Source organism: Zootoca vivipara, chromosome 12 (assembly GCF_965207765.1).
Source record: "Zootoca vivipara chromosome 12, rZooViv2.hap1.1, whole genome shotgun sequence".
In the NCBI taxonomy this organism is placed as follows: domain Eukaryota; kingdom Metazoa; phylum Chordata; class Lepidosauria; order Squamata; family Lacertidae; genus Zootoca; species Zootoca vivipara.
Genome location: NC_142595.1, coordinates 3,203,872 through 3,229,398, shown reverse-complemented (window position 1 = coordinate 3,229,398; position 25,527 = coordinate 3,203,872). Strand labels below are relative to the sequence as shown.

At 45.0% G+C, this 25,527-nt stretch overlaps 1 protein-coding gene across 3 annotated transcripts in view; it reads left to right on the top strand.

Annotated features, from left to right (window-relative positions):
- Window positions 1-24,992, top strand: part of PLEKHG4B (pleckstrin homology and RhoGEF domain containing G4B) — a 123,606-nt gene extending 98,614 nt beyond the window's left edge. For all 3 annotated transcript variants that reach the window (XM_088654928.1, XM_088654929.1, XM_035134775.3), the window contains 9 exons: window positions 6,766-7,015; window positions 12,605-12,694; window positions 12,988-13,212; window positions 14,994-15,164; window positions 16,067-16,247; window positions 17,328-17,444; window positions 18,803-19,072; window positions 20,071-20,285; window positions 22,118-24,992. In XM_088654928.1, coding sequence (XP_088511054.1) covers window positions 6,766-7,015; window positions 12,605-12,694; window positions 12,988-13,212; window positions 14,994-15,164; window positions 16,067-16,247; window positions 17,328-17,444; window positions 18,803-19,072; window positions 20,071-20,276 — 1,510 coding nt within the window. In that variant the 3' untranslated portion in view covers window positions 20,277-20,285; window positions 22,118-24,992. The remainder of the gene's footprint in view (window positions 1-6,765; window positions 7,016-12,604; window positions 12,695-12,987; window positions 13,213-14,993; window positions 15,165-16,066; window positions 16,248-17,327; window positions 17,445-18,802; window positions 19,073-20,070; window positions 20,286-22,117) is intronic.
- Window positions 24,993-25,527: the final 535 nt, after the last annotated feature.

Sequence of the window (25,527 nt, the reverse complement as noted above, 5' to 3'; positions counted from 1 at the left end):
AATTCAGGAGTGCTCCCACCCAACCTGTGAACTTCATCCTTCTGGGGGGTGCAACCCATCTAGGTTCAGCAATACATCTCCACCCAGACTGGCCAGTTTCCCAGCACTTCCATTTTATTTGGATTAAGGCTAGGCTTGTTCAAACCCAAACCACCCTCCAAAACTGTTTACATTTCCATAAATTAGGTCTGGCTCCAGTTATTCCCAGCCCCAAAATCAGAGGTGATGCACCTGAAGTTCTAAGTTCCTCTTTGAACCCTCCTGCTGCAGCCTTTCCTCAAGCCTTGGCAGGCATGCAGCTGGAAAACGAACTTGGAAATAGGGGCTGGGGGAGGGCAGCATAGGCAAGAAGTGTTAAGCAGGGGACATCCCTCCCCACTGTCCTCCAAATCACACTCTCCTAGCAACCTAGGTTAAGAAGACTACAATTCAAACTACTGTATTTTATCTACTGGTCTGCAGAGAGACTATTCCACAGCATTTCCCCATTCTGACAAATTTATTTATAGGTACTGATTCTTGATTTGGTGCTCCAGTGTTCTCAACTTTGGGTCTCCAGTTGTCTCCACTGGTTTTGCTAGCTAGGGATAATGGGAGTTGTAGTCCAAAACCACCTGGAGACCCAAGGTTGGGAAACACTGCTCTAGATGTATGAGATTAAACACTTCCTGTTTTTGTTAATGACCCAAAATATTTCTTCTATTGTTAAGGTTGTTTATTATTTCTGTTACATCAACAAGAGACATATTTAAAAGACTCTAAAATGACAACTACAGTGGCAGATGCACGTCTAATACTTGAGTGCAACAAATCTAAATAAATACTGTCCTAGGCTGATCTGTCGCATTAATCAGGTACAGCACCCTGGTCCAATGTGTGGGAAAAGGTGCCACATAGCATATATTTAAGTGAAGAGATGGATTAGGTGACACTCTAAAGCAGGCATATCAAACCTGCGGCCCTCCAGATGTTTTGGACTACAATTCCCATCTTCCCCAACCACTGGTCCTGCTAGCAGGTTTGACATGCCTGCTCTAAAGGGTTTTGAGCCACTTATACTGGCATTGTCCAGTTTTACTTAAACTGTGTGCCAGGTACCCTAGTGCAGTGTTTCCCAACCTTGTGCCTCCAGATGTTTTGGGACTACAACTCCCATCATCCCTAGCTAGCAAGACCAGTGGTCAGGAATGATGGGAATTGTAGTCCGAAAACATCTGGAGGCACAAGGTTGGGAAACACTGCCCTAGTGTGACTTGAGAGAAAACCATTGATTTACTGTGTGATTAGTGGAGGCTCTAAGCTGTCTTTCTCATTCCTCTGTGGTTGAATTATCTGTATCCACTCAGTACAGAGATCTGCCAGAATTACCTTTTCCAAGAAAAATAGCTTGGTATTGTGATCAGGGACCAAAATCAGAAGTTTGGCATTTCTGCAAAAATGGTTGGACTACCGTATAATTATTATTTATGCAAAATCTGTTGGCCAATATCCAAACAGCTCTGCAACTACACGCACAACTACTTCTTAAGGAGCAGAACATCATTGTTTAATCAATTAATCAGGGTAAATATCATTAAATAGCACATTTGATAGACTAGACTAAACAGGTACCTTGATTAATATATATTTAAAATAAGTAGTGTTATGAATTTGTGGGGTGTGAGACACCCTAAATTCCTGGGTCCAATAAAGGTTAGAATTAATTAAGGTTGGGGGAGTTTGAACTGCCAAGCACTGAGTGTGGTTGTTAGGGGAACAAAGCCTGAGAATGGCTGAGTTGTTATGCAAACAAAGGGGGGCAGGGAGATGGGTGATAAACAAAGCAGTAGCTCTCTGCTGGACAGCAGAGCGATGTGAGCCCCTCCGTGTGGAGTTCATTAGCAGGAAACAAAAGGCCAGAATTCTTAGGATGGCAGTGGACCAGGCATCCCCAAACTTTGGCCCTCCAGATGTTTTGGCCTACAACTCCCATGATCCCTAGCTAACAGGACCAGTGGTCAGGGATGATGGGAATTGTAGTCCAAAACATCTGGAGGGCCAAAGTTTGGGGATGCCTGCAGTGGACAGTGATTTGCTAGCAGAACTGTGGCAGAGAGGATGGCAGATTTCTGTTTTGGATCCAAGGCTGCTGTACCTACGTATGGGAGAAGCAAGGGACCCGCTTGGAGCGTAACACTTTGAATCCCTCCAGCATAGGCTCAGGTTGTATATATGTGTAAATAATCCATAGATCATTAATAACAAAATATGTTATTGTGCTGGAGAAAACCTGTAGTGAGGAGGTGGAGGCACTGTTTATCAACTGTAAACCATTTTACTCTCCACAGGAGTTTTCCTCAATAATTTTGCCCGGGGTTTATATTCCACCTCAAGCCTGCACTAGTTGGGCATTAGCAGATTTGGCAGACAGGATTATCAGTATGGAAAGGAAATACCTAGATTCCCTACTTATTGTACTAGGAGATTTTAATAAAGCAAACTTATCTCAGGAACTGCCCAGATATAAACAATATGTAAATTGTCCCACCAGGGAAAAGAATATATTGGATCACTGTTATACAGTGGTACCTCGACATACAAATGCCTCGACTTCTGAAGGTTTCGACTTACAAAGTCGACAACCCCAGAAGTCTTTTTGCCGTGCGCACGTTCTGCGCCTGCGCTCCGCGCCTGCGCAGAAGCGCAAAATTGCGCTCCACGCATGCACAGAACAGGCGCTTCGACATCCGAAGACCTCGACTTACATCTTCGTAAGTCGAGGTACCACTGTACTACAATTCCAAGGGCTTACCGGTCGGTTTCTCGCACAGCCCTGGGTTCGTCTGATCACTGTATGGTTTTTCTCATTCCAACATAAGAAAAAACTAAAGGCTGTGAAACCTGGGGTTAAAACAGTGAAAAGGTGATCGGAGGAAGCAAAGCTTAGGCTTCAGGCCTGCTTTGATTGCACTGATTGGAGCACCTTTGAAATGGCCTCAAATAACCTGGATGAATTTACAGATGCTGTGACATCATATATTAGTTTCTGTGAAGACTTATGCGTGCCTGCTAAAACCTTGCGCATATACATTAATAATAAACCCTGGTTTACAGGAAAACTAAAGCAACTCTGATATGCTAAAGAGGAGGCTCATAGGAAAGGAGATAGAATTTTGTACAACCAAGCTAGGAATGCACTGACCAAGGAAATTAAAGTGGCAAAACGAATTTATGGTGAAAAACTGCAGACTCAATTCTCAAACAGAGACTCGGCTACACTTTGGAAGAATTTACAGAATATTACTGGATATAAGAGAAAATCTTCTTCTGCTCCAGAGAGTCAAAAATTGGCAAATGACCTGAATCAGTTTTATAGCAGGTTCGAAAGTCAAGCATTATCAACTAGTGCCATTCAGTTGGAGCCAGAGGTATCAATAACCACCTCAACCTGTTCTGAAACCACCCCGCTGGCAATCTGGGAAAAAGATGTACGGAGCCTTTTACAGAAACAGAAGGCCAGAAAAGCTCCAGGTGCAGGTGGTGTGAATCCCCTTTGCTTGAAAGTGTGTGCGGCACAATTGGCTCCGATTCTCACACATATATTTAATCGTTCTTTGGAGTTGTGTAGAGTCCCTTCATGCTTTAAACATTCTGTCATCATTCCTCTACCTAAGAAACCTTCCATCAGTGTGATGAACGATTATAGACCGGTTGCTTTAACATCTGTGGTAATGAAAGTATTTGAGAGACTAGTGCTGGCCTACTTGAAAGACATTACTGATCCCTTGCTGGATCCTTAGCAATTTGCTCATCGAGCTAATAGGTCAGTAGATGACACAATCAACATGGCATTGCACTACATCCTGCAACACCTGGATTCCTTGCAGACCTGTGTGCGAGTTCTGTTTGTGGACTTTAGCTCAGCTTTTAATACTATTGCCCCATCTAAATTGTTTTCTAAATTACTTCATCTTAATGTACCTGCCCCTGTTTGCTGATGGATATACAGCTTTTTAACGGACAGGAGGCAGCAGGTGAGGTTGGGGAAAATTATATCGAGCAACAATACCATCAATACAGGTGCTCCCCAGGGGTGTGTCCTTTCCCCACTGCTTTTCTCTCTATACACAAATGACTGTACCTCAACTGATACATCAGTTAAGATCTTGAAATCTGCTGATGACACAACAGTTATTGCTTATCCAGGAGTAGGATGAATCTGCGTATAGGCTGGAAGTAGACCATCTTGTTTCGTGGTGCACCAGAAATAATTTGGTACTAAATGCCCAAAAGACAGTTGACATGGTAATTGATTTCAGAAGGCACTCTTCTGTCCTGCCGCCAATTTCCATCCTTGGTAACATGGTTGTAGTAGTAGAGTCCTTTAAGTTCTTGGGCTCTATAATTTCTCAAAAGTTAAATTGGTCAAGCAACATCAATAGTATTATTAAAAAGGTCCACCAGAGGTTGTATTTCTTGCATCAACTAAGGAAATTTAAATTGCCCCAGGAAGTGTTGATCCAATTTTACAGAAGCATCATTGAAACTGTTCTCTGTAATTCTATTGCTGCTTGGTATGGTACAGCCTCCAAGACAGACAAGAAAAGGCTCCAACGAGCTGTAAGAATTGCAGAAAGGGTAATTGGTGCTAGTGTGCCTACAATAGAGACAATCTAGGCTACCAGAGTTGAGAAGAGAGAATTGCAGCAGATCCTTTACATCCCGGTCATCATCTGCTAGATTTACTCCCATCTGGACGTCACTACAGGTCTTCATATACAAAATCGGCCAGGCACAGGAACAGTTTTTTCCCTTGTGCCATTAAATTGTTAAATTTGTAGATGTGTAGCTGAAGGGGAGGTCAATTATGGGTGGGTTTCTTTGCTTATTTGTATTGTGAGTGGAACAGTGTGTATATGTTTACATTGCAATGTTGTTGTTGTTGTTTAGTCGTTTAGTCGTGTCTGACTCTTCGTGACCCCATGGACCATAGCACACCAGGCACTGCTGTCTTGCACTGCCTCCCACAGTTTGGTCAAACTCATGTTTGTAGCTTCGAGAACACTGTCCAACCATCTCGTCCTCTGTTGTCCCCTTCTCCTAGTGCCCTCAATCTCATCAGGGTCTTTTCCAGGGAGTCTTCTCTTCTCATGAGGTGGCCAAAGTATTGGAGCCTCAGCTTCAGGATCTGTCCTTCCAGTGAGCACTCAGGGCTGATTTCCTTCAGAATGGATAGCTTTGATCTTCTTGCAGTCCATGGGACTCTCAAGAGTCTCCTCCAGCACCATAATTCAAAAGCATCAATTCTTTGGCGATCAGCCTTCTTTATGGTCCAGCTCTCACTTCCATACATCACTACTGGGAAAAACATAGCTTTAACTATACGGACCTTTGTCGGCAAGGTGATATTCCAAGTATGTTGGAAAATGTACTTGGCCAATAATAAATAATAACAATTATTATTCTAATCCATATATCATTAAGGCACCACTGTCTCTGCTGTGCCTCATTTCCAAAGGAAACAAACCCTGGGTAAGAACCTGGAGCCCCTGGCATCGCACACGACTGCAGATAGCAGGCGCTGCCTTAAAGGGGGCCTTCGTCCCTTTCAGATCGCACAGGAGGGAAGGTGTTTTTTAAGATGATGTATGCATCATATAAACCCAAAGAAAGTTTGCTTTCTGTCTCAGAACTACTGCTTTTTGGTACATGCAACTGTATACAGATTCACTTAATTTATAAACATTCAACTAAAGTCATAAATAGTCAGCTGAAATTGCTTTAATTGGCTGAGAGTCAAATAAGGAGGATTTTGGGCTTTCTCTAGTGGCAGCCCTTGACAGCCCCCCCCTCCCGCCAATACATGTATACCGTATGCCACACAGCAAACTGGGGAGTTTGAAAGGCAGTGTGCAGTATGGCAGTGGGGTCTGCTATCCAGGGAAAAAGAAATCAGCAATCCCACTGCCAGTAGTTCTTTAAATCCTTTTCCTCACTGCTTGCCTTTCAATCGTTCACTCTCAGGCCTGTTTTCCCAGTAGGGACTCCCCGTGTGCTGAATATTGTATTGTTTGGGGAAATTCATGAGAAAGCAGCTGTACATCATCTCTGGAATGTTCTTCTGTTTTGCAGTAGAATGTAAACATGGAAAAGGTCATAATAGTTTTGCAGATGTAATAGGAAACGTTTCTGTACTGTGTAGGGGAGCCTCTTTTATATGAGAAAATTATTTTGTCTTCCTGGCTAGTTACTGCTCTTCTACAGCATCTGAGGTGGATAAGCCCTCCTCTATCAGAGTGTACCTGTTCTTTTTATCAGTGGGAAGGGTGGAGTGGGAAAGTATGGCAGCAGATAAGAGCCTAAAAGAGCCTGCAAGAACTAAGATTGGCTGCTGGTAGAGGTTTGCCAGAATTAGCACACTGCAATAACTGTTTAGCAGCCAATGAGGCAACCCTGATTTTTTGCATGGATGATTTCTCAAGTGAGAAATGTACAATATTACTCCTGGGAATCACTCCCACTTACAGGCCCAGAGATGGAGAAGTGTCTTCAGTTCAGAACGAGTAAGATGCAAAAGGAAATCCATGAATCAGGAGTTCCCCAGAAGGCAGCGCACAGGTCTTGCTTTATGTCATCACATGTATGCATTTTGTCATCAATATATTTCCATGTCTTTATAGGTGTGACTGGTTCACCAAAGCCATCCTGTGATGCTAAATTCTTAAGTTACTGCTAATTAAGCATTGCTGTCTGTGTTCCATGCAATTCTTCTGTTTCTTTCAACAGTAAGGTGAACCACATAATGGATGAGATGATCACAACAGAAAGGGAGTATGTCAGATCTTTAGGCTATATCATCAACAGCTATTTCCCAGAAATGGAAAGGATTGACTTACCTCAGGATTTGCGAGGGAAGCGGAATATCATATTTGGAAATTTGGAAAAGCTGTATGACTTCCATTGTCTGTATTTCCTGAAAGAACTGGAACACTGCACAGACTTCCCACTGCGGGTTAGCCACTCTTTTCTCAGACATGTAAGTCTCATTTTCCATTGTGGAGTGTGTTATTGTCCTCAGATATCTTCTTGTATTGACTAAAAATTGTATTAATAGGAAAGACCACTTTTTCCTCATAAAGCTATCTAATTCTGTAATTCCTCTCTCTCTTTGTGCACACCATGTTTGTCAGGGTCGGTGCGTCCATTTAGGCGGACTAGGCCATTGCCTCGGGCGCGAAAATGGAGGGGGTGCTGCCGAGCCTGCCCCGCAAAACCCCCGCACCACCGCTGCCCTCCCAAGGCGCGCGCTCGCGCCCCTCCCGCCTATGGAGGGGACGCCGAGAGCTCCCTAGCCGGGGGCGCCAAAAGGTGTTTTTGTTTAGGGCGCAATAAGCCTTTGTACAGGGTTCTATACTGCATCTTGCCCACAGAGATAGCTCCATATACCGTCTTTCCCACATTTTAAGACACCGTCTTATCACTTTTTTTCCTCAAAAAAACACTGGGTGGCTTATTTTCAGGGAATGTCTTACCGGTATTTTTATTACATCAGGAGCAGTGCCCCTCTTGCTCCCTGTCTCCCTGCGGGGCAGGACTCTTGACTGAAAGAAAATGACGGGCAACAGCCACCACCAAGCTCCATGAGAGGGAGTCTGAGGGAAGGGAGGTGTGTGCATCGCTGGCCCAGCCCTCTCTCCCTGGCCCTGGGATGTTCGTGAGGGAGGGAAGGAGCTCCTCCGAAGGGCTGCTCTCTCTCTCTCCCCTCACAGGTGGGGACTCACTTAATAGCAATCTGCTACACTGGAGCTTCTTAAATTTAAACCAGTACAGTATAATGGAATCTATCTGTGTGATGCAGTCGTAGCAGTAGCCTATACTAAAGCAAATAAGGATCTCTACCAGCCAGCCAACTGCCCAAGACTTAAGAGCGAAAGTTCCAACAATGTAGCACTTTGTAGCACTGATAGCAAAGAGGCTACCGGCTGAGATACTGTAGAAAACAAAGCAGCCAGCTGAGCAGCAATTAAGATGGTAAATGGTAGCAATTAAGTAGCAATTGAGCCAGCAGAAAGCGGGGTGAGATAATCTGCTGGTCCTAACAACCCGTCCGTGTTTCTCTTACCCACAAAATGTTAACTTTTGTGTAGGGTGTAGGGCAGTGTTTAGCAGCTCCTAAACAGCGAGAAGGGGAAAGTCCTTAATCCCCAAGGCAAGGACTGCGCCACCGGCAGCGATCCCGGTACCGGTACAAATCCTTAAAGGGGAAGCTCTACAGACAAGCAATGGAAAGAAAAAAGAATCCTCACTTTTTAAAAGGCTATTAAAAGGGGGAAAGGTGGGGGGAAGCGAGAGGTGGGCTGTGTGTGTGTGTGTGTGAGAGAGAGAGAGAGAGAGAGAGAGGCGGGGGGGGGGGGAGAGAGAGAGAGACGCGCACACAGAGTCTCTCCCTAAAGGGGAAGGCAGCGTCTTCAATCGCCCCTCTTTTTTCCCTCGTGCTTTCATCTTCTCCCCACCGCAAATGCCACTTTTCTCCTCTTCACCAAGCAAGCAGAGCTCACACAGCCTAGCTAAAAAAAAATATTTTGGAATCCTTTTACAGGTATTTTAAAAAATGCTTACAGAAACAGGAGGGGGAATCACGAGGCTGCAGGAACGGCTCTACGGTGCATTTTTACAAGCTTTTAAAAGAAATGCGTGTCTTTGGAGCGACAGTAAAATGGGGAGAGATTTTTATGGGGGAGAGTTGGCTGGCGGGAGGGGGGAAGGGTCTATCACTATGTCTTATTTTCGGGTTATGGCTTATATCGCGCAACTGCTTAGAAATCCTGCTATGTCTTATATTATGGCTACGTCTTAAAAAGGGGGAAACACGGTAGTTATTTCCAGTTAAAGGCATCTTACTTTGGCCCTTCTTCAGAGACGGATTTAGGGGCGGGGGGACCGGTTTGGTCACACCGGGCACGGAGCCTCAGCACACCACCAGGGGCACCAGGCGCAACTGTGATTTAGAATGGAGCACAAGAAGCGGGGGGGGGGCTGGATTTTGGCATGGAACAGAGTGCTGCTGAAATTGGAGACCCCAAGAAACACCACTGCCTTCTTGTGCCATTGCACTAAATTGCCTGTGTGGCGTCTGTCAGCACATGGACAGTTTGTCATGTTTCCTACTCATGTGAGACAAGTAGCAATGGTCCCTAGAACAAGGCTGACTGTCCAACTGATCCCCATCCCTTTTGTCCCTCCCAAACACACATACATATCATATGATCCCAGCTATCTGTTCTGTCCCAGGATAAGCGCCTGGGATAAGCTCTCCTTTGCCATTAAAGTCAAGAAAGGAGCAGCTCCTGACCTGAAAGATCACAGGCTCTGGCATTTTATGGCCTACGCTAATCAGTAAGTGACCCTGGTCCAATTGGCTGGTAGATCACAAGACTATTGGGGGGGGGAGACGCAATTCCTCATCACTGCCAAAAATTGCTGTTAAATGGGATTTTCTGATTTGTGTCACTGGAGGAAAAGGGACAGAGTGCACTTGTAATGATTTGAATAATGGTGTTCTGCTTCTACCAATGGAGGCAAGCCACTAAATTCCTGTTTGCATTTGATGTCTAAATTCCTGTTTCCAATACATGTCTAATAAGAGGTAAGCCTCAATGAGTTTGGCAATGGGAACTTTGTATAGTAAGCATCCCCAAACTGCGGCCTTCCAGATGTTTTGGCCTACAACTCCCATGATCCCTAGCTAACAGGACCAGTGGTCGGGGAAGATGGGAATTGTAGTCCAAAACATCTGGAGGGCCGAGGTTTGGGGATGCCTGGTGTATAGCATAGCAGTCTTAAAGGTCTTTAATGCAACTTCCCCTACATTTATTTATATTGCCTGTCTCTTCCATCACTTGTTTAAAAAAGTTTTAAATAGCTGTTCCCTGGTCTTGTGTCACAGAACATTACAATATTACAAACACTACAATTGTGTGATTCAGTTTCCTCCCATACGAGTTCCTGTACATTATAATAGCCCCTGATTTGCCCAGAACTGCTAGTTTTCAAATATATACAGTGGTACCTCAGTTTAAGTACACAATTGGTTCCGGAAGTCTGTAGTTAACCTGAAGCGTACTTAACCTGAAGCGAACTTTCCCATTGAAAGTAATGGAAAGTGGATTAATCCGTTCCAGACGGGTCCGCGGAGTATTCAACCTGAAGCGTACTTTACCCAAAGTATGAGTGTAATTGGTTCTGGAAGTCCGTACTCAGGGGTGTAGGAAGATAGGGGCAGGGGGGCGGATCGCCCCGAGCGACGCAATCCCAGGGGTGCCATTGCCGCTACCCACCCCGCCCCAAAACGCAATTTCATTTAAGTCTTAAACTCTAAAATGAAGTGGGTACAAATTTTTTATTACTTCTTCAGCAAACAGAGATGCTGTAATGATTAATTACTAATGTGGAACCAAAATTCCTGCACTGTTACTTTATTTGAATTGAAATAACCTTTACTTAATTTTTCTCTGTCATCAAAAATCTCCAGTAAGCACTTATAAATGAATATTGAGTTTGAAGGTATCTATCTGGTTTTACCTACCTGGTTTAAAGAAGGATAATGGGGACCAAGCACTGAGATTCCTGAGTTGCAGGGGGTTGGACTAGATGACCATCAGGTTTCCTTCCAACACTACAATTCTATGGTTCTACAGACGACAGTTACTCAGTCTCATGCTCTATTTAGTGTGTGCAGCAACAGCCTTACATAACTGCTCACTACTCAGCATGTTTAACCATTGCCAGGTTTTCTGTATGTGTTGCCATGAAATAAAGTGCAAAATTCCATTCAATGCATTTCTGGAAGCTAAGTTCCTCTTTGCCATTATGATGTCATCAAATGCCGCTGATGCGCACAATGTACTTGTTAGTTTGTCAGAGCTGTTGATCACGTTGGCAACAGTGATTTCCACTTTCTGCTCAGCATGTTCAAGCAGTGTTCTTAATAATAACGGTAATGGTAATAATACCACAGTGAGACTGAGCAACCCACTCCATCCATACCTGCCAAGTTCCTCTCTGAAAAATAAGGGACCGGTCCAAAATTAGCATACCGGAAGTAGCGCGGTGGCCATTTTGGAACTGGGCGGAGCATGCTCAGAACTTCTGGCTGCCGCACCAGACGTCGCACTGCAGCCATTTTGAAACTGGGCAGAGCAGCATCAAAAGTCGCTTCTGAGCATGCTCTGCCCAGTTCCAAAATGACCCCCGCGTCAGAATAAACCGGGGAAAAACAAAAAAAATCCGTTTTTTCGGCTGGAGACAGCTGGAAAAATGGGGGTTTCCCAGGGAAAACGGGAGACTTGGCAGCTATGGCTCCATCCCCATTTGCAGATTGAGATTGTCTGTCAAGGGGAGCTTCTTTTATCTGTGGAAGCTCTCTGCATAGTTTGCTGCCCTGGTTTTCCTGGTCTCGCAGGAGTCTCCATACATTCAAAGGCTCCCAGCTTTGGACAGATGCCTTACAACTCATGAAGGACAACAAAACCAGGGGCAGAAGAGAGCTACTGCCCTGATCCCATCGTTACCCCTTCATGTTCCTGTTTTAATAATGCCTGTACAGGGCTTATGTGAATGGACCAAGGGGCCACCAAGGAGCTTTCTAGTTGAGTGGGGCTATGGACTGAGGTCTCTCTCATCACATTTTCTACTATACTATACTGGCAAACAGTCAATTTCTCTTGCAAAAATTCTGCCATCCTTAACATTTTTCATGGTCCGTATTTTTATTTATTTTAATTTAATTAGACTAATAAAATGATGCCATCATTCTTGAGCAATACCCATTATTTCCCCCCACTCCTACATAGCTCATAGGTTTTGCTATTAATTTTTGATGAATGAGCTGCATAGCTCATAGGTAAGGCATCCACAAACTTCGGCCCTCCAGATGTTTTGGACTACAATTCCCATCATCCCTGACCACTGATCCTCTTAGCTAGGGATCATGGGAGTTGTAGGCCAAAACAACTGGAGGGCTGCAGTTTGGGGATGCCTGTCATAGGTTTTGTTAATTTTTGTTTCATTCACTCGCTGTAGGAAGGCATTTTACTTAGCTTTCAATAATTTGCATAAAGCATTCTCACTGATGCTGTCAGGTATACTACCAGTCAGAGGATAATCAGTCGATGTTGAACATAAACATAAGAAAACCTGTATCAGGAGTCACAAAATAGTGGTGGCCCCCCGTTGGTGGAACCCTCTCCTCAGGGAGGCATGGCTGGTGGCCTGGTACCCCCCCTTCTGTTTTTAGGCAGCAGGCCAAAACATTCTTATTCACCCAGGACTTCTCGATTTCATTTTTCTGCTTAATTTTTTAGTAGGGTGGGGTGGAGTTAGATCTGGGTTTTATATATACTGTACCGTAGTATACTTATGTATTTTAGATTGTCTTATTCTTGATTTTTCTGCTTTTCAATATTTTTGTAAGTTGCTTTGAGTTTTACTTGTTTGAAGCAAGTGACTAATAAATATTAGTGACTAATAACAAAGTGACTAATAAAAGAAACAAATGATAATAAAATGTATTTGATGTGTATCATCATTAATTAACCAATTAAATGCCTATCTTTCATTATTTCAGGAAGAACAGTTTGGATTGTATGCATTGTATAGCAAGAACAAGCCGCAGTCAGACGCTTTGCTGATAAGCCATGGAAATACCTTCTTTAAAGTAACTATCACTTAATGTTTACTACTAGGGCCGGCTCCAGGGGTAGGCTGGGTGGCGCAGGGCGCCGGGTTGGTAGGGGGCGCTGTGCAGTGAAGCCGCGCGGAAACCACGCTGCGCACTGCGCCCGCCCACCAGCCGTGGGAAGAAACGGGGCGGGGCGCCGGAGCGATCTGCGCACCATGGCACCAGAGCGTCCGACCTGCTTACTACATCTCATGATTGTGAGTAGAATTTGTTGACCTTAGTGGTATTTTTTCACCTAATGGTTATGTGTCCTTCTACCAATCCTACAGAATAAGCAGCAGGAATTGGGTGATAAAATGAACCTGGCTTCTTACTTGCTGAAACCTATCCAGAGAATGAGCAAATATGCCCTGCTTTTGAAGGATCTGATCAAGGAGTGTTCGGCAGCGCAGGAACAGGAGCTCAGCGCCCTCCGAGCTGCTGAAGAAATGGTCAAGTTTCAGCTTCGCCATGGAAATGATTTACTTGCAATGGATGCCATCAGAGGATGTGATGTAAGTATAGCCACATTCCCACCCCTGAAAGCCCTGTTGTGCACTTCAGGAAACCTTAATTTTTGTAGCTTTAGTTGCCTGGTGGTGGCGGCTACATTATGAGGCAGGAAGTCTCCTATTCAAATCACACCTCCACCCACTTAGGCAAGCCACTCTCAGCTCAACATCTGCATTTGCAATTGTCTACATTTGCAAGATGGCTGTGAGAACATAAGAGGAGCCTGCTGGGTCAGACCAAAGCATAGATGCCAAGTCTCCCATATTCCCCGGGAAACCCCTGTTTTACCAGCTGTTCTCAGCTGGAAAAAAATGGGGTTTTTTTTGTTTTTCCCTGGTTTACTTACCGGCCGGGGGAGGCTCCTTCTGCGCATGTCTGGAGTCTCTGGACATGCGCAGAAACGGTTTTTTCACGGTTTTTTCTGGCATGGTGGCCATTTTGGAACTGGGCGGAGCATGCTCAGAAGTGACTTTTGATGCTGCTCCGCCCAGTTGCAAAATGGCGGCAGCACTACTTCCGGTCTGCAGATCCCTTATTTTTCCGGCAGGAACTTGGCAGGTATGGACCAAAGGCCCATCTGGTCCAGCATCCTGTTCCTACAGTGACCAACCAGGTACCAATGGGAAGCGCACCATCAAGGCCTGAGCGCCACAGCCGGCCCTCTCCCCCTTTGTGATTTGCAGCAACTGGTATTCAGAAGCACCCTGCCTCTGACTGTGGAGGCAGAGCAGAACGATTGTGGCAAGCAGCCATTCGTAGCCTTATTCTCCATAAATTTCTCCGCTACTCTTTAAATGCCATCGACATTGATAGCCACCGCTGCTTCTTGTAGGAGCAAATTTCATAGACTGTGTGAAAAAAATATTTCTTTTGTCTGTCCTAAAGCTTCCAACATTCAGCTTTATTGGAAGGCCCCGGATTCTGTTATAAGAATGGAAGAAAAACCTTCCCCCTTTCTATTTTGTCCACAGCTAGGGTCAGCAGCTGGAAGTCCCCAGGCTAGAGCCCTGACTGCTGCTGCTAACTATAACCCATATAGTTATTAGCTAAAAAGAAGGGTGTGATGGGAAAAAATGGCCACAGAACTTAGTAACAGGTTGCTTTACAGCAGGGGTCCCCCATACTACGGCCCGCGGGCCAGATGCGGCCCAATTGGCCTCCCAATCCGCCCCGCGACGACCCCTGCCGCCCGCCGCCCACTCTTATGGCGTGCAACACGGCAGCGTGCTTCCAGATCGGAAAAGGCGCTGAAAATCGTTTGTGCGCATGCGTATGGGCCTCTCCCGACCCAGAAGAGGTCATTTCCGGTGCACTTCCGGGTCGGGGGAGGCTCATACGCATGCGCACAAACGATTTTCGGCGATTTTTTCGACCTGGAAGCACGCCGTCGCACCAGTAATTATGTGTGCGCATGCGCACGGGCGCACACTCCCCTGCCCTCCGGCCTGCTGCGCATGCACTCCCCCCCTGCGCATGCACTCCCCCCCCTGTGCATGCACTCCCCGCGCATGCAATCGGCGCGGCGGGCACCTGCCCAAAGCCGGGTAAGTCTGGGGACCCCTGCTTTACAGCTTTAGAACTGTCTTACCATCTCAGGAACATCTTGGGGGGGCTCCCCCCCAAAAAACACCACTTTGGTGATTCTAGTTGGAAGGTGCTAAATATTATTTTTTAATTCATGTTAGGAAAACCCTAGCCCAAAGCAGCCCTTAGGCCTAAGGAAGTTGAACCAACCTCCTATTTGAACCTCCTTCTCCTGTGTTGTCTCTTCTTCTCTGATCAGGTCAATCTGAAAGAACAAGGACAGCTGAGGTGTCAAGATGAGTTTATTGTGTGCTGTGGCCGAAAGAAGTACTTGAGGCATGTTTTCCTTTTCGAAGACCTCATCTTGTTCAGTAAAACAAAAAAGATTGATGGGGGATATGACATTTACATGTACAAACAGTCATTTAAGGTAAATGTTGGGCATGCTTTTCCTTCCTTGGGTGTGGTTTGATGGCATGTGATACAGCTAAGCAGGTCTGGGTCTGGTCATTGCTAAAATGGGGCACCACCTTGAACCCCTCCAGGGAAAGGGGGGATATAAATGCAACAAACCACCTCTAATAGTGTTTTGTACTTGCTAGTGTGGGGAAGGGGCTAAATAGAAACAAACAAGGAAGCGATCTGGTATATGCATAAAGGCAGTTTCTAGCAGTCCAGCTAGTAAAATCCATTCAGTACATTTCACAAGTATGGCTAGTAATTGCAGATATTGAGAATGGGCCACTCATGGATATAGTCTTGGGTATAGGGTTGTCATACATCCGGAATTTCCCGGACGCAGCTGGAATACTGGAGTCAGAAGCAGTGTCCAGGCGAAAATCGCTAAAAATCCAGACATATGTATATATATGTATGTATATATATATGCCCTGAGATCCTTTGAGAAAGGGTGGGACAAAAACATAATCATTGAATCAATGTGCTTGTTACTTGCAACTTTAATCCACATTGGTGAGAACCATGCAGGGCCGTCTTAAGCAGGTCGGGCGCCCTGGCGCCGTGGTGCGCAGATCGCTCCGGCGCCCCGCCCCGTTTCTTCCCGCGGCTGGTGGGCAGGCGCAGTGTGCAGCACCCCCTTCCAACCCGACGCCCCGCGCCACCCAGCCTACCCCTAGAGCCAGCCCTGGAACCATGCTTGTGTGACTGAAAATCCATACAGTTTTCTAGCTAGTATGCCCTTATCCATATACATTTCTTCATTTGACAGGACTACGGTAATAGATTTTCATGCTCTTAAACAGTGTTCCTCAGGTTTCTTTGTCATATTTATTTATTTATTTATTTATCCCCCCCCCTTTTTTTTTTTTGCAGACAGCTGAGATTGGAATGACAGAGAATGTTGGAGATAGTGGCCTCAGATTTGAAATCTGGTTTCGAAGGAGAAGAAAATCTCAAGACACTTACATCCTTCAAGCAAATTCAGTAGAAACTAAGATTGGATGGACAAATCTCATAGGAAAGATTCTTTGGAGACAAGCCTTGAGAAACCGAGGTGGGCCCGCCAAAATATTCCACCCTTTGCCTATTGCTACCCTTTATACCTGAAACTCTTTCCTAGAACAACCAATGTGATGTCACTGCAAATCCCTTCAAATCCATTCTTCAAAAGGCAACTCTTGTCTGACCCCTGTGTCATAACCCTTCAGTCCCCACCCCAAACCAAAATGAAGTGTTGGTACATTTAATTTCATTTGTGCTTTAAAACCTTAGTGGTTGGGGATGTGGAGCTATATTTTTCCTTGGGTTCCTCTGCAAGTCACTACAGTGGTACCTCAGTTTATGAACACAATTGGTTCCGGAAGTCTGCTCATAAACTGAAGCGTTCATAAACTGAAGCAAACTTTCCCATGGAAAGTAATGGAAAGTGAATTAATCCGTTCCGGATGGGTCCGCGGCGTTCGTAAACCGAAAATTCGTAAACCGAGGTGTTCGTAAACCGAGGTTCCACTGTATGTACAATCTCTGAATACCTAGCAAAAGCAGCATTCCAAAAGAGGTGAGCAGGTGGGAGAAATTGTCACCCTTCCTCCTTCAGAACCACCCCATCACCACCCATGTGCTCATGTTCCCCGTCTTTGTTGGATCTCGCCCTCAGTTCCAATAAGGTTATGCAGCGACATTTCATATCTAAACTATTTTAATATACATTATGTTATTGGTCTACTAGAGCAAGCATGGGGGCCTAGGAATGGTCAGGTGACAATGGCATTTGTGGTTTTCTTGTAGCAGAATTTGAAGCACTCTTGGCGCACAATCTTACATTTTCTGTTAAAGAAGCAAAAAAAAAGTCTCTGTCATTTTGTACAAAGAGCTCAACAGTTTTCGCACATGGAACAGTGTAACATTTACACCCTTCCCCTTTATCATAGAATCATAGAATCGTAGAGTTGGAAGAGACCACAAGGGCCATCCAGTCCAACCCCCTGCCAAGCAGGAAACATTTTTGCATTGTTTGTATTATTAGAGTAAACAATTTGCATTGTTTGTATTATTAGAGTCGTTTTCTTTTCAGACATGTATAAGGAATTATTTACTAACTGTTTCTCTCGTGTTTTTGGATGGTTGCTTTTAGAACTCCGAATGCAAGAAATGGTGTCAATGGGCATAGGAAACAAACCATTCATGGACATCAAGCCCAGTGATGCAGCTATAAGTGATCGAGCAATAGACTATATAATGAAAGGAGCAGGTACGGTTTGATGCTTTCCCTCACTTCTTTGGCAACTCTTTTAATAATAATAATTATTATTATAATTATAATAGGCAGCTCCTAATCGAATATTAAAACAATACAACAATACACCTAAACAGTGCTGCCTTCAGATGTCTTTTAAAAATAGGATAGCTGCTTATTTCCTTGACCTCCGATGGAAGGGTGTTCCACAGGACGGGTGCCACTACTGAGAAGGCTCTCTGCTTGGTTCCCTGTAACCTCACTTCTGGCAGTGAGGGAACCGCCAGAAGGCCCTTGGCGCTGGATCTCAGTGTCCAGGCTGAATGATGGGGGTGGAGACGCTCCTTCAGGTATACAGGAACGAGGCCGTTTAGGGCTTTAAAGGTCAGCACCAACACTTTGAATGGTGCTCGGAAACGTACTGGGAGCCAATTTCTTGTCCACTTCTTACAAAAGTTATTTTATTGGATCCCCCCTCCCCCATGGAAAAAAATGTACAGCTAGTTCTGCAAATTCTGCTCCTCAATAGCAACATCACCTTGCCACAAGGCAAATGAATTTTGAAACTGAGGGGACCCTCAGACTTTAGAAAAGCAAAATTTCCACTAAGACCCTCCCAAGCCTTTAGGCTCTTTCAACCAGAGCCAGAGCAGCAAAAGGATCACCTTCTGTGAATATTCTTCCATATTCTTCCTCCTCCCTTCTCAGGCAGACTATCAGCTTGCCTTGGTCTCACATAACAAGACTTTAAATTCTCAAGTGATAATTCACTGCTTAGGGTGTTTTCAACTGGAAAAGATGGTGACTCTATAAATAAATGTGCCATCAAACTGCACTTCAGAATTGGCTTTGGCCCAGCTTCATGTGCATTCATGATCCGGTAGACATCTTGCGGCACACAATTTGAGAAGATGTGTAGCACGTTAACATTCTCCACAGTAGACCAATTCCATGGTGATTTTGGTCCTGTAAAAAACACAGAAGGAAGAAGTATTTTCAAACATTCCAAATGCAGCCTCTGTGTGGAGTGAGAGACGCTTAGCTAGGCTGCACCAATTCTGGGATCCTTGGAAACACTCTGAAATATAAATGTATGCTTTATATCAAGCCAGGCCTTTGGTCCATCTAGCCTAGTGATTGTTGATGCTTATTGGCAGTGCTCCTGGGCATCAGGAGTTATAGAAGTCTTTCAACAGGACGTGCCAGGGATTGAACTTGGATATTTTGCACTTGAAGGAATTGCTCTACCCCACAACAACCACCACCACCTCCCTGAGCTATGGCCCTTCATTAATTTTCTAGACGTAACTTATTACTTTATATACTTGGCTCTTTATGGGCCTTGACAGAGATATTTTTGTTTGTTTTGCCAGAGTCAAGGAGTCGTGCCTCAATAGCTGTTTCTTCATTTGACCACTCTACGCCGTTTAAGAGGCCCCACTCCACGATCTCAAACAGCAGCACGTCTTCCTCCAGCAGCCAGTCCTCATCTTCCATCCTGGGCTCGCTAAATCTGCACATATATTCCGCCCCGTCTCACCCAGGCCTGGTGGGGCCACCTTTTTACCACTGGTCATACGATGTCAGAGCCTGTATTGAGGAAGATGAGCTGGAACAGGACATTGGGAGCCAGCCCTCAATGAGTGAGTGCATTGCGATACCAGAATTAGGGAAGGCCAATGATTTATTTATTTATATTTCATTAAAGTTATATACTGCTTGATTGTAGGGGGGGGGAAACCTCAAAGCACTTTACAAAAAAAAGAAGATGAAACAAAAAAATATCGCTAAAATATACAACCATAATTTAAAAGATACGAAAAAGTTAAAACCCTGGTAAAGGTAAAGGGACCCCTGACCATTAGGTCCAGTCGTGACCGACTCTGGGGTTGCGCGCTCATCTCGCATTATTGGCCGAGGGAGCCGGCCTACAGCTTCCAGGTCATGTGGCCAGCATGACAAAGCCGCTTCTGGCAAACCAAAGCAGCACATGGAAACGCCGTTTACCTTCCCACTGTAGCGGTTCCTATTTATCTACTTGCATTTTGACGTGCTTTCGAACTGCTAGGTTGGCAGGAGCTGGGACCAAGCAACGGGAGCTCACCCCGTCACAGGGATTCGAACCGCCGACCTTCTGATCAACAAGCCCTAGGCTCAGTGGTTTAACCACAGCGCCACCTGGGTCCCTAAACCCTGGTAGAATATATTAAAACAAATTAAAATTCATACAAACTTTCTAGATGCCTGCATAGACTTAGACTTGTCTAAATAAGAATGTCTTCAGCAGGTGCTAAAAAGCATACGGTCACGGTGCCTTGGAATCTGGCTAGTCTTCTTGCAGTTTCCTGCTTTGACCAAGGCTCCGTTCCTGCCTGGCATTGCTCAGGTCAACAGTTCAAGACTCACACAGACTTTGCATCCTGACAATGCCGACATATATTTCATTAGTCAAATGTTTGTGTACAGGCTAAGAGTACTTTGTCTAGTGTGCCGCTGGCACAGTTTACAAAGACCCATAATCTTGAAAATATCACAGATTGTAAGTTTACTTTCTTTCAGTTGTGTTGCTGGAATTCCTGTTGAACAATAGGTTGGCCGCAGCCTCTAATGTCAACGGTCTCTTCCTTCCTACTTCCTGTAGTTACAGAGAGTTCAGAGTCATCCCAGTGCACGTCGGGTGAAAGCTCAAGTGGTTTCAGCTGTTCTGCCCAGGCTGGATTCTCCCCGCTCCTCGTGGAGACATTTCTCGATGAAGGCACTTCAAGCCCTGGTTCCAAGCCCGCATCGCAATGCACATCTCCTGCCCTCTCAGAGAAGAACCTCAGATCAAAGCCCAGCAGTCAGTAGGTCCCTGCTGTGAGTGTTTTCCTTCATTAGGTGTAAATACATAAAAATGAGAGTGAGGATGTTTTACCAGCATCACTCAGTTGCCACTTATGGCATTAAGGGTAGGAGATATTCCTTACCTTTCCGACTTCATTGGTGTTGGAGGGCTCACCAGGTTCAAATGCCAACATCAGCTGTAGAAATCCCACAGTATGGCTCAGTCAAGACATCACATCCACTTTCTCACCATGGTTTGAGCTTCCAAACATATAATAAGCAAACCAGCACTTTAGAGCAGTTTGTCCAATTTAGTTTTCCATCTGCTGAGTGCTCCTTTTTCTGTACTTCAGGGATTGCTGAACTAGACACAGGGTTGTCCAACCAGTAGATCGCGATCTACTGGTAGATCCCCGGCTGATCCTGGTAGATCGTGGGATCCTTATTGTGTACAGAAACAATCCCCCTCTCTCCATCCTCAAAAAATTGCTTTTGGGAGGTTCTCTTGCAGCATTATATCCGGATACCGCCGGTATATTGAGTGGCTGTACTGCATAGCACACATGCTCTATGTTACTACAGTGGTACCTCGGGTTACAAACGCGATCCGTTCCGGGTCGCAGTTCGTAACCCGAAAAGTTCGTAACCCGAAAACGCCATTTTGCGCATGCGCAAAGCGCTATTTTCGCTATTTTCGCGCTTTGCGCATGCGCAAATGTGTGCGGCGCTTCTGCGCACGCACGCGCAGCGAAAATACTTCCGGGTTTGCGCAGTTCGTAACCCGAGTTGTTCGTAACCCGAGGTGTTCGCAACCCGAGGTACGACTGTATATGCCACATAGGGTTTTTGCCCCATACAGTGTAATAGTAATGTATTGGTGTTTATGTTTTGTTATGAAAATCATAACCCATGGGGAAGAGGGCACAAGCCACATGAAATTATACTGCTTTTGCGACCCACCTTAGATCAGGCTGTGACCTGGTACTTCGTGGCCCACCAGTTGAAGACCAGAGCCCTAGAGTGCTGACATTGTGTGCACTTGGAAACTGAGCCATAGCAGATGGCAGATTGCCTTGCTCTGGAAGTCACAGCAGAGCAATCCCATCATGTATGCCTCTTCCAGAGTTCTCCTTGGAAATAGCGCATAGGTGCCCCTGTCTCATTCATAGCCTCAGTGCCCCTGTCTCATTCATCCACACAGAGGAGTTAACAATGGGCAATGTTATTAACCAGGTCTCTTCTGCAGAGAAGAAACAGCGTGACAAAGACCTTGGCTAAATAGGTTTAGATTTCACAGGCCCAAATCCCAAATGGTGGAGTCTCCTTCTTTGGAGGTCTTTAAGCAGAGGCTTGACAGCCGCATGTCAGGAATGCTTTGATGGTGTTTCCTGCTTGGCAGGGGGTTGGACTGGATGGCCCTTGTGGTCTCTTCCAACTCTATGATTCTATGAAATCCAATACATAATCCATGTGTCCAACAAGAAGTCTTCACAGAACTCTACATTTTAACAGATGGTACATCGGTCATACTGAGCCCCACCCCAACCCTTGTGCTCATGCATGGAGAGCAGGGGGTGATGGCCTTTGCAGACATAAATGGGTCTTGGGGCCAAGCAGAGATGCTACTGGCTTCCAAATCCATATGTGCAATTCTATACCACAAACGGGTTCAGTTGGGCCTATTGTTTAGACAATTAGGATTAAGAAGATTTTACAAAGTGTTAATCCAGATATTGCAGATTATTCCAAATTAATTTCATCTGAGCAATCGTATACAATTTATTGCAGCCAAACTGTTTGAAACAAATATTTGTTCTTTTCACTGCTTCTGAATAAAAAATAAATAAACTTTTCTCATTCTCCAGGATGATTTGGTGCAGAATCCATAATACGGATTTCTAAAACTTGAACCTCGCAGAACCGGCAGCTCTGAGTCCAGGTGGCATTCTTCTGAACGGGGGAAATGTGTCCTTGTTTGTATTAGCTAGTTTGGTTTTGATTCCCCTCCTTTACTTTTGACCTATTTTTTTTGTATATAGCTGGTGAGATTTAGTTGTTACTATATTTTTTGAAATCCTGTAAATGCAGAAAGTATTTTGTGTAAAGAAAATGTACAAATTGTGGCTGGATATGTTTGTAAATATTAATTTTATTGTTCTGCATTATTAATTGCTCATTTTCATGGCAGACTTAAAAAAAACTTTGAGTAGCATATAGTCCAGTAAATCCAGAGGGCAAAAGTGAGTGTGTGAGGTTTAAAAGCAAGTGCGGTTAGAATATGGAAATATTCCTGATAGTAAGAATAGAAATGTGTTTCTGTAGCTTTTTGTGGTAGAGATTCTCAGACATTTTCAGAGCAAATTCCAGGTTGAGAAAAGAACTCCAGTAGCACAAGTTTCCTAACTGCCCAAACACCTTCAGCCTAGTTGGGTATCAAGCTGCAGACAACCACAAACGCGTTTTGACAAAGATCATCACTTGTGCTTTGTAAACATAGAAACACAGGAAATACTAATTTAATTTTCACAAATTATACCGGGTGCAGAAGGCAGCTATGCTTGGTGCAGAATTTTGAAGTTTTCTAACACAAGAGGGCATAGAACTGGATGAAGATAAGTAAAAAAATTGTATGTAACAGAGCCACTGTGAAAGCATCCTCACAATATTCAGTACAAACTTACTTTTCCCCTCTGGGACCAACTTCACGCTGAGGCTTCTGGAAGTTTCCATCAAAAGCTAGCTGTGAAAAGTGCCAGCTGACCAGTGTGTTTAAAGTTAAAATATCCCTTTCTCAACCCATGAAGCAGTTTTGGACTATGCTGAGAAAGTTTCTATCTTTCAATAAGGTGAATGAATAAATGGATAAAAATTCACACGGCACTTAACAAACACACACATTGTTACACACCTCCCTAATCTCCAAGCGGTGCAAGATTCCAGGGGTCAAGGCGCTTACCCAGGGTTTGTATTTCCTTTGGAAATGAGGCACAGCAGAGACCGTAGTGTCTTTTGGATATTGGGTTTCATTGATACACATATACAGCCCGAGCCCAGGATGGAGGGGTTCAAAGCAATTCACTCCAAATGAGTCTTGCTTCTCCCATTCCTGAAGCCCCCTTAGCCTAGAGGTCTGCCATGCTTCAAGGATACCTTCTTTCTACCAGGATCTCCTTTGTCCACCGCTGTGGCTCCTGCAAAAGCACTCTGTGTAAAAAGAACAGGTAGGAGGAAGGAAAGATTTGCATGGGGCTGGGAGAACACCCTACAAGTTGAGTGTCAACAGAGAAATGGGAGAAGAACCTTCCTGCATGAGAGCATAAAGGAGATGCTTTCATCCTGAAATGGGTGGGCCAAGCTTTCTTTGGGAGCAATGTCAGGGCAGGGGCATTGGGCATCCATTCCCCACATCTGCCAAGAGGATACCAAGTCCTTCTTCCTCCACAGGGCTATGCTTCAAGAGAATGGTCTCCGTCACCAGCACACAAGCTGATGGGCACAGAGTGAAACCCCAAGCTACGCTGCTGCATTCCCCCCCTCTCTTCTCCCAGCATGAGTGAATAAAAACCTGTGGAAGCCATTCTTCCTGTTAGTTTCATGCTCCAGCTGCACCACTAAATAAATACCTGGTGCTAACTGTTATCCCAGCAATGTAATCTACATTGTTCCCAGATTCAAGGGAGTGTTCTGCATCCTTTATTCATTTTGTTGTTGTTTAGTCGTGTCCGACTCTTCGTGACCCCATGGACCAGAGCACACCAGGCACTCCTGTCTTCCACTGTCTCCTGCAGTTTGGTCAAACTGGTCTCTGGGTATCGGGTGAGGAAGTCAGGTGGGGCAAAGACCATTGTGGTGCAGCTGTGGCAGGACTGGGGAGCATGTAGCCACTCACTGGTCATGCTGGCTCGGGTTTGTCAAGGACTGCTCCCCAAACCCTGGGTACTAGGCCTTGGTGATTTAGCTGGATCTGGTTTTCAGAGTCTACCACTCACCCTGTAAGGTATGCTACCGCCACCCCTTCAGCCAGCCTGGGTCAGGGAGACCCCCAGACCTTACTGGACACCACTAAGATGTGTCTAGAGAAGTAAGAGCTGAGGAGGAGGCTCTCCTCCATGAACCCCTCAGGGTCATCAACTTGTTGTTGTTGTTGTTTAGTCGTTTAGTCGTGTCCGACTCTTCGTGACCCCATGGACCATAGCACGCCAGGCACTCCTGTCTTCCACTGCCTCCCGCATTTTGGTCAAACTCATGTTCGTAGCTTCGAGAACACTGTCCAGCCATCTCATCCTCTGTCGTCCCCTTCTCCTTGTATCCTCAATCTTTCCCAGCATCAGGGTCTTTTCCAGGGAGTCTTCTCTTCTCATGAGGTGGTCAAAGTATTGGAGCCTTCAGGATCTGTCCTTCCAGTGAGCACTCAGGGCTGATTTCCTTCAGAATGGATAGGTTTGATCTTCTTGCAGTCCACGGGACTCTCAAAAGTCTCCTCCAGCACCATAATTCTCAGAGGGCACACAAACTGGGTTTGAAGGACTTAAACCTCCCCTAGACAGTGTCTGCCTCTCCTTAGACCCCTTTAGAGAACACCCACATACTTTGAGAACAGAATTTATGTCAAACTAAATAAAAAAGTATAAGTATTGTTCATATGCTCTTCAAGTAGTTTTATTTTTGTTAGTCAAACATTGCCATGTATGATATATTTTAAAAGATGGAAGAATAAATAAAACATTTGTATTATCCTTTGCTGATTTAGTACATGCTCCTTTTTTTCTTTTCTTTTTTTAAACAACATTTCTGTGTCACTAATTCATAAAATTTGTACCTTGTGTAGAAGGATGTTTTTTTAAATAGGCAAATTCAAGAAGGCTCTGTCCCTGATATCTCAGTGGCACCTTTGGGTAGGGTTGTCATATGTGTGGAATTTTCCGGACATAGCTGGAATTTGGCTGTTGGAAACTGTCTGGGTGGAAATCGCTGAATTGTCCAGGAAAATCTGGAGGTATGGCAGCCCATGTTGGTAGTGTAAGTTTTGGTGAATTTCCTTTAAAATAGCTTGGACCACCACCACCACCACCCTTTTTGAGATCTTGCAAGGAAAGCTCAACAACTTTGGGCAGAACTTTAAAAAGCTCAACAAAAAAAACTTGTGTCCAGCAACTCTACCTCTGGGGACCTTCAGTATAACAACTGCTGAGATTGGCCCGGTGTGTGTGTGTGTGGTCCCTTCACTCCTTACTTGCGGGTTTCTCTGGAGCCGTTGGCTGGCTTCCTGTCAAGG